The 8,712-nt window shown below is 42.7% G+C and overlaps 1 protein-coding gene across 1 annotated transcript; it reads right to left on the bottom strand.

Annotated features, from left to right (window-relative positions):
- Positions 1–4,329: 4,329 nt before the first annotated feature.
- On the bottom strand, positions 4,330–8,288 carry LOC146698017 (uncharacterized protein C18orf19 homolog A-like). Its single transcript, XM_085472948.1, has 4 exons — positions 8,145–8,288; positions 6,592–7,064; positions 6,087–6,198; positions 4,330–5,474 (listed from the first exon to the last, which is right to left on the bottom strand). The coding sequence occupies exons 2-4, from the start codon at positions 7,011–7,013 to the stop codon at positions 5,160–5,162; spliced, it is 849 nt and encodes a 282-aa protein (XP_085329074.1). The 5' UTR covers positions 7,014–7,064; positions 8,145–8,288; the 3' UTR covers positions 4,330–5,159.
- Between the last annotated feature and the right edge of the window lie 424 nt (positions 8,289–8,712).

The following is an 8,712-nucleotide window of genomic DNA, read 5'->3' as shown; positions in this document are numbered from 1 at the left end:
TCAGCCCCTATGAGCAAACACTTTGGTGACAGTGGGAAGGAAAAACTCCCTTTTAACAGGAAGAAACCTCCAGCAGAACCAGGCTCAGGGAGGGGCCATCTGCTGCGACCGGTTGGGGTGAGAGAAGGAAGACGGGACAAAAGACATGCTGTAGAAGAGAGACAGAGGTTAATAACAAGTGTGATTCAGCAGAGAGCTCTATTAACAGATGTTGAGTGAGAAAGGTGACTGAAGAAGAAATACTCAGTGCATCATGGGAATCCCCCAGCAGCTCCCAGAGTTTGCATGTTCTCCCCGTGCTTGCGTGGGTTCTCTCCGGGTACTCCGGCTTCCTCCCACCGTCCAAAGACATGCAGCTTGTGGGGATAGGTTAATTGGATAATCCAAATTGTCACTAGGTGTGAATGTGCGAATGAATGTGAGTGCGAATGGTTGTCTGTCCCTGTGTGTTAGCCCTGCGACAGACTGGCGACCTGTCCAGGGTGTACCCCGCCTCTCGCCCTATGACAGCTGGGATAGGCTCCAGCGCCCCCCGCGACCCTGAAAAAGGACAAGCGGAAGCGAATGGATGGATGGATGTTATAAACAGAAATAAAGAAAATACAAATACAACTGACAGATGAGTGAACACAAACATTCGGATCGTATGCAGTAATCGAGAACAAGAACAACTTCAAAAGCAAACACACTGATCAAGAGAACTATTTTCTCGATTCCTTAAAGTGAATAGAAAAAAAGGAGGAAAACCCAAGATGCAAAAAACATTGCACCTGAAAATTACACCATACATGACCCAAAACAAAAGCTCATACAGGAAGCAATAGAAATGAAACAGCCTGAAACAATAAAAAGTTTTAAAGAGCAAATTGGCCAAACTCCAGTTGGCCTGTGCTTGATACCAACTGTGGGCTTTCCCACTCTGCATCAGTCACAAAGAGGCTGAATGCTTTTGAGTTTATAAGAAGTTTAAATTCACATAAAGGAACTTTCAATTTCATCTCTCGTTATTTTAATCTCAATGGAATGCAAAGCTAAAAATCTGGATCTTACGATAGCAGCATATCCATTTACACATTTTATCACCTCTGCTTGTATCTAAGATCACAGTCTTTGCTCTGAGGACGGAGTCTCCCTAACAATAACACACAGAAATCCATTTTGCCTTACAGCAGCATTAAGCCTTGTTACAGGTTAATCAGCTGTGGTTGGTTACACTTCACAGAGTTAAAGACGATCACTCAGAGACACAAAGTATTACCCTTGCTCCATTTCACCGACTTTCATGGGATTGAGCTGTTTGTGTTCTCTATGGTCTTGCTGACAGACAAGTGGACAAAAGAAAATGAGTGCGTACCTGCAAGAATAATTTAGCTTATATCTGACTTCAAGCACAGCTTCAAGTCCAAAGAGTTCCAACAAATGTGACCCGAACTGTCAATAACATTAAAACATTCGCTGACCTTTGCTGAGAAAAGATGGAAAGTGGTGAAAAATCATTGACTTTTTGACAGCTTGGACAGCTTTTTCTCTCCTGACCTGTGCTTCACCTCATGCTTCCCAGAGGCATCTTGACACTCGGGTCATGTTTGGCCACTGGCTCACACCTGAGGAACACAGATTGTCTTTGCACTAAAATGATTGGAGGACTCGTTCTGCCCCCCGCTTCTTAGTCCCTGTGGGAGAACAAACAGGTGTTTATACGAGGGGCCGTGGACTGCATAAGCAGCTGTTCATTAGTCTGGACAGCAGAGGTCACTGCAGCTCACGCACGCAACACGTTTCCATTTCCATGCAGATCTGATTCATAATGAAGGAGGCCGGCTGGTGCATGACATTTGCATCTGCCCACCATTTCTGGATGCTGACAGCAGAGAGAATACTCAGACCTCACTGATTTCTCTGTGTGAGGTGTGAATGTGGACAGTAACCGACTGAGCAGACCGGACGTTTTCCCACCTGTTGTCCTGCCTGGGGATTTTATCTCTGGGGAGCATCTACTGAAATCTTAGCAAGTGCACGCCCCTTCTATGGTTTTAACTTCTGCTGAATTCAGGATGTACTTTAGAGCCTGTATTTTCAGTATAGGCAGGACCTGTTTCCTTTTACTTCTCTACATTTCAGTTTAATGTTTAAAACCAGCAGACTGAGTTAAATGATCCTAAAATCTGTAGAAGTGATGGAAACACCAAGTTGGGTGGTCTGTCACACTGACTGTCTAAACGAGAGAAGAATCGCTCTGAGAACACATCCTCCACCAAGTCAGCTCACTCTCTGAGCAGTAGTTATTTTTAATGGAACAGTATTATATTTTTAATATATACATTTTGTGTGTTTTTTTTTTAATTTACTTTAAGAAGTTTGCACTTCAGTAAAAATCAGATAAGAGTAGCATGGGAGAGGTCTACTCTGATCACACAAATATGTATGATTTTCAAATAACTGGATATGAATCATTTGACCTTTTTACATAACAGTCAAAATCCACAGAAAAAACTGTTTGGCAAGTTTGCAGCTCAACACAAAACTGCGTTTTTCTTACAAATGTCACAGTTTAATAAACAAATAAATAGGCTTTCCAGCCCAGTGGTATGACATTTATTGTTACAATAATCGATCAAACACTCATTTCCTTACTTTTTGTTTTTTGCTTATTGCAGATTTTATCATACGGTATTTTTTCTAACTATCTAAGAAGCTCATGCTTTTTCTCCTGACACACTTTCTTTAAAAAATAAAACATATTTTGCGGTCAACTTGAAAGAAAGGCAGATGTGAAATAAGGTCAGAGGTCAAATGTGACATGATATTTGGACAAAAACTATCATTTGATATTTAGAATCCACGTATATAATTCCCTATAAGCCCCCTTATCCAGTTCAGGTTGACAGGGGTGCTGGATGTACAGTAGACCCTGGACAGGTCAATACGCTGTCACAGGGCCAATTTAGAATCATCAGTTAACCGCACTAACTGGACGTCTCTGGACAGAGAGAACCCACAGACACAGGGAGAACATACTAACTCCACACAGAGCATTTTGAGCCCATGACCTCTCGCTGTGAGGCAACAGTGCTAACCACTGCACCACCACGCTGCTGTATATGCATGTTTGCTGTCAATACAAAAACAGCTGTAAGAAAAATTATTTTAAATTGCTCTATTAAACATTATTATCACCTTGACCTTGAGCTCAATCTGTTGACCTTGAAGGAGAGGTCAGAGTTCAAATGTGACATCACCATGACAGACCGTGACAGCATCCACATCACTGCAGCTGCAGCACCAATCTGTCTGTCGATCTCCTGCTCCCTTCTCTCCTCACTCTTGAACAAGAGCCAGAGATCCTTAAACTTCTCCGCTCTTTCTGGCTGAGGACCATTGTGTCGTGATATTTTAAATCTCTGTATGGTACTTCCTATTTGCTGACAATACAAACAACACTTGAAGAATCATAGTTTGAGGTTTGTTTTTTGCAAGCTTTTGACCAACAAGTTGCTGACCTTGAAGAGCCTGGATGTATGGCACGGTTTAACGGATTGTTAACACAGTCCCCCCTCTGTAACACTACAAAGTTTTATCAGAATTCATTCAAAACTTTTGAGCTACAGAGATCCCTGGCAGCTGCAATAATGGATGATTTTTTGGTACATTAAGCGTTTTTATATTTCCTTCCTATTTTTGATTAAAGTTTGTTAGCACTAATGTTTAATCAAAAACAAGAAGGAAATGTAAAAACGCTTAAAGTGCCAAAAAAAATCATCCGTTATTGGAAGTGCGAGGGAGGTTCTGTTTTTGGTGTGGTTGCATGTTTGTCTGTTAGCACTTATTTATTCCTGCTTACATTATCTGTTACATCCACTCATTCTCTTCTGCAGGGTCCTGGCTATACAACATGCCTCATTCACACAAGCACTTCTACCTATCACGGGACATTTTATGTTTAATCTCTTCTGCAATCTCTGTAAAACCTGAAAAGGCAGATGACACCTCACACGATTATCAAAATGCAGCAAAAGAGAGAAAAAAAAAAAATCTAACACTGATTAACATTTGCTCAGAAGGATAATAGCCGGGAAACCTGAGTGCGAGTAAGACATGGAGTCAGTTTAGGTACAGAGACATCCCATCATCTTACCTCTAATCCATTAATGGAACATGCCAGAACTGGAAATCACTGCAGAAGCAACTATTTATGTCCACATCCACGCTCTGGTTATATACAAAGACTAATTAACACTAATTAACCTGTTTAGACTGTGAGGGAAAGCTGAAGCACAGGGAACACACTGTCACATTACATAAAACACAAACTTCAAGTTTCAAACATCATTTGGTTAGCACTTGACTTTTATTCTGTTGTTGTTTACAGTGGACATCTGTGTGAATTCCTGACAAAACCAATGTGTCGTTGTGCAAAAGTCATGAAGACCCTCTTGCTGTTCATGTGTGACACTGTGTGTGCAGCTCATACATGCTTTATGCACTGCACATTTACTCACTACTGCCCTAACAGTGACACGAACACTGAAACGCTGTCACACATTAGCTTTGGCTATCAAATGAAAATACATTAGAAAACTTTCATTTATCTCTCATTAGAAAAGACAGCAGGTGACACTCTGAGCCTTGAGAAAGGCTTTAATGGACTAGTACACACAGATGAGCTTCAAGTTTTATTCCCTAACAGCTACAATGATTAGCACTGCTCTCTCCAGGTGCTGTTATTACACGGACACATTGTTCATATCTCTGAAGCCCAGACCTCCCCCCACCCCTTTCTGTATTGATGGGTGTGACAAGAGAAACAAGAACAGTGCTCCTCTTTAAACAGCCAACAGAGTGAGTACAGATTACTTGAGTGTGTGCAAATCCAGTCTGAGATGACAGTGTCAGAAGGTAGCATTGCCAGCAGTCCACTAAGCTGCTGTCTAGTGCAGGGAGGCAGAGTTCAGACAGAAAGGGACTCGACTGGACACTTAAACAGAAAACATGACTGAGAGGTGTGAGGAGGGTTTCAGGACAGGGATAGTGCAGCATCTCTCTCCTCCTTCCAGTCTCAGAGGTACCATCTGCCATTTGATTCCCACATTACTCATAACATCATGTTGAGATCACAACATGACCATATTTTCAGAGACACCACCTGTAGACATGATTCTCTAATCGTTTTTCTTTCGAAAGAAGGCTTTTCCCTCAGAGACTCTGTCTTTGGTCTCCTGTAGTTTCTCAGAGAACTTGTCTTTCGTCTCTTCCATTTTCTCATTGAAGCGTTCTTTTGTCTCCTCAATTTTCTCTGAAAATCTCTCCTTTGTCTCCTCCATCTTTTCTGTCAGTTTCTCCTTCGTCTCCTCCATTTTGTCCTGGAAGTACTCTTTAACTGGTGGCGGTGTGGATAAGTAGCCGTGCTTGCGGAGATACTGAATGGACAGTGACGTGCCGCCCAGAGTCACCGTGTATCTAGCAGGGGTTGCGATCTGTAGGAGAGAAAAAAAAACCATCAGTGAGTTTAAATACACCGTATGTGCTTTTCATATGTACAACGAGACAGAACAGCTCCAAACAAAGGATCCAGGTTCAGTGGTTGTGACTGGTGTGGGAGTGGGATAATGACACGCTTGTTTAAAACCTTTGTTCCCAGTACCATTACTGGGCGAATTAGCGCCATGATTCGCCCTGTTCCCAGAGCTAACTGGGAACAGAGTTTGACCTAGTTTCTTGCTAGGTCAAACTAGCTCACATAAAGAAAGTAGTCTGACCCTGTAAATAAGTAATGAACACAAGTGGAGCGCTACATGAGTTAAATGCGATCATAACATGCGATTTAAAAGTGGAGCGAGAGTTTGTAGTTCAGAGATCTGGTGGAAGTGCATTCCAAAGTCTTGGGGCAGAACAACTAAAGGCTCTGAGTCGGGTGAGCAGGTGGCACAAGCAGAAGGGAAGCTGAAGAAGAGCGGAGTGTACGACAGGGTTAGTACGTATGGAGAAGATCAGATAAATAAGGGGGAGCAAGGTTATAAAGTGCTTTGAAAGTAAGAAGCAGGTATGCCGCAGGGAGTCAATTTAAACGTAGTCTGGAATTAATTTACCTTGTACATGGCATATGCAGTCAGCGCATACCCACTCGATGAGTCTCTTAAAAGGCCAACTAGTGACTCTGGTAGACCAATCATCTCCAGGAATGGCACTACATTCACACCCCTGAGGAAGCAAAAAAAGCCCATATTTTCATATCAATGTTTTTTGTTTGTTACAAAACTTAACGCTGACCTATGAAACATTCGATCATTAAAACAGTGGCTCCACATAACAGAAAACTCAACATTGTACCAGTGTGGAACTTTATCTCTAGGCACTTTGTTACTGCCCAGCCTGTGACAGGTGCAGTCTGAGGCCTGAGCTTTGAGCTCACAGGATTTCTCACAATGCACTGACCTCATTATTTAAAACTCAAAGCACCTCCCACTGCAACAGTAGCTGAGTCAACAACAAAAGCATAATAATCTCTTGATGATATGGCACATCAGAATTAGATTTAACATTTAGTCCTTCATAAACATCAAAATAAAGTATTTTAAGCAGAGCACCACTCACTTCATAGCAGCGTAATAGAAGGTTCCAAACCAAACAGAGGAAGTCACCAGATGCACAGGGATCATCACCTTCCCATACTGTTTAAAGGTCCTTTTGAACCTCTGGAACAGGCCGATGGACTTGTCCTGAAGAGGGTCCACCTCTGCAGGATCAGGTGCTGCTTTCTCTCCCGGGTTGTCCTGTGTCTGAGGCGTCGTGGTGTCAGACTGCGGCTCCCCCTGTGCCGGCTGGTGCTTTGGTTGGTGTGCTGCTGTGCTGACGGCCGAAGTGGAGAGCCAACGCTGGCCAACAGGTGGCGACTGACGGAGGGCGCGCCAACAAAATGCTACTGGGGTCTCGGGGACGGCGATGCCCAGCAGCAGTGGGCGCACCGCCGCCACCCGTCGGAGTGTCCCATGAGTAAGGATGCGCTGCATGATCATCCTCCTCCTCTCTTCGCCCTCCTCCTTTCAGCTGTGATGTTCAACCACAGACTGCAGGATCAGACAGAGAAAGGCACTTTAAATTGTAATCTAATTAACCTAATAATCATTTAATCTATGAAATGCTCATCCACAGTTGCCAATTTAAACTGCTTATTTGGGTCCATCAAGGACTCAAAACCTAAAGATTCAACAACAAGAAGAGAAACAAAAACCCAACACCCTTCTTTCTAAACACATGCCTAAAAATATTCCTTCAGCGAAAGACTGATAAATTATCAAAGTATTTACTTGTAAAGTGACTAATTTCAGCTCCATTTTCAGTCTGAAATGCACTGAAACGTGCTGGGCACTCTGGGTTATCTATGCTGTGTACTAAACAGCCCTGATCTATGTCCCTTCATGCACTAGCTGTAATGTTATCTTCCCCAAGGATGCCACAGATTAAAGGTCCCGAACAAACCCTGCTTAATGACAGCAGAACCATAAACTCAGCACCTAAAGTGAAACTGGTGAGTGAGCGCTGCATGCAGGGAGTTCTTCCTAAAGATATTAATTTATGTTTCTTATGTGGAGCTGCAGAAACTGAGCTAAGTGACTGCTGTATGACAGCACATTTTAGCTGACCTACCTACAGTTAGCCAAACCCAAGCTATGTGAAAGTACTGCAATTAGACGGGAAGTCACAACAACGGTCCTCAAAATAAAAGCACCCAAGTAGACCGTACGACGGCGGACATTCCTCGTGACTTATTTTACAAGCTGCACCCGGAAATGTTGAGTCACAGTAATGGAAGATTTTCACAGGGGTCTATTTTAGGGTGGCTGACATTGGACAGTTGTGTCCTGAGGACAAACAGGGCGCAGCTTTTAGTTCCCATATAACTACGTGGGTCTTTAGCGGGTGGCGAAGCAAAGAGGCTTCACTCATTAAAGCAGACAGCTAGTCTAGCTTAGACACTGACCGACAGCCGTGTGCTAAAGCCAAACTCTGAACAGCTGCCAACTTCGGCTTCTGACGGTTAACGTTAGCCTGTTAGCTAGTTGCTCTGCTAACTCACGCAAGCAATAACTACCCAGTACGTGAATAAACAATACTAAAGGAGTGGACAGAAAGCTGACTGCACTTACTAGAATTTAGGTGTTGCACTCCTCAAACCGGAGGGCCATGCGAGCTATGTGTCGCTCAAGAACCACATTTATCGTTTCAGCCGCTCTGATTGCGTGGTGGAGAGCAGCGTGTAACCCTAAGTGCGCAAAGACCGATGGGAAATGACGTTCTCCCGACTGCGACGGTCCAAAGATATGCTAAAAATACATTTCCCAGCGTTGATAGCGGTGGATTTTTTTTTCTTGATCATGAAGTTGGCCAGTGGTTTGTTTTTTCCTCACTGTAAACAGAGTGTGGCCTTCAAACACGGACACATTGGGCTTTGTTTATCCATTAATGTCAAACAAAAAGTTCTTGTTTACGTCTGCTTGTTTAATTAAATTATAGGTTTAACCCAAAGACTTCATGTAGTCTGCAGTTATTAGCCTTATTGCCATATATGAAACACATTAATATTATAAGTTATTTTACTAGTTATTTTGTCAACGTTGCTGTTGTAATTAAATGTGCTATATAAACATATAAACGACAAACATTAATATGACTAATCTCGGTAGATTTTTAACTTATGAAAAACAAAAACAAAAA

This window comes from Copadichromis virginalis, linkage group LG11 (genome assembly GCF_057382275.1).
Source record: "Copadichromis virginalis isolate Kocher_CV1m ecotype Utaka linkage group LG11, C_Virginalis_male_GT1.1, whole genome shotgun sequence".
Lineage (NCBI taxonomy): Eukaryota > Metazoa > Chordata > Actinopteri > Cichliformes > Cichlidae > Copadichromis > Copadichromis virginalis.
The sequence above is the reverse complement of the archived record's forward strand: the minus strand, read 5'-3'. Positions and strand labels throughout refer to the sequence as shown.

What these genes read in the sequence shown, in the direction of transcription:
- LOC146698017 (XM_085472948.1), bottom strand. Translation starts at nt 7,013, where the DNA reads ATGATCATGCAGCGCATCCTTACTCATGGGACACTCCGACGGGTGGCG. An exon ending in TTCTATTACGCTGCTATGAA is followed by an intron (nt 6,199 to 6,591) that starts GTGAGTGGTGCT and finishes TTGCTTCCTCAG; the next exon opens with GGGTGTGAATGTAGTGCCAT. An exon ending in CTGCATATGCCATGTACAAG is followed by an intron (nt 5,475 to 6,086) that starts GTAAATTAATTC and finishes TCTCTCCTACAG; the next exon opens with ATCGCAACCCCTGCTAGATA.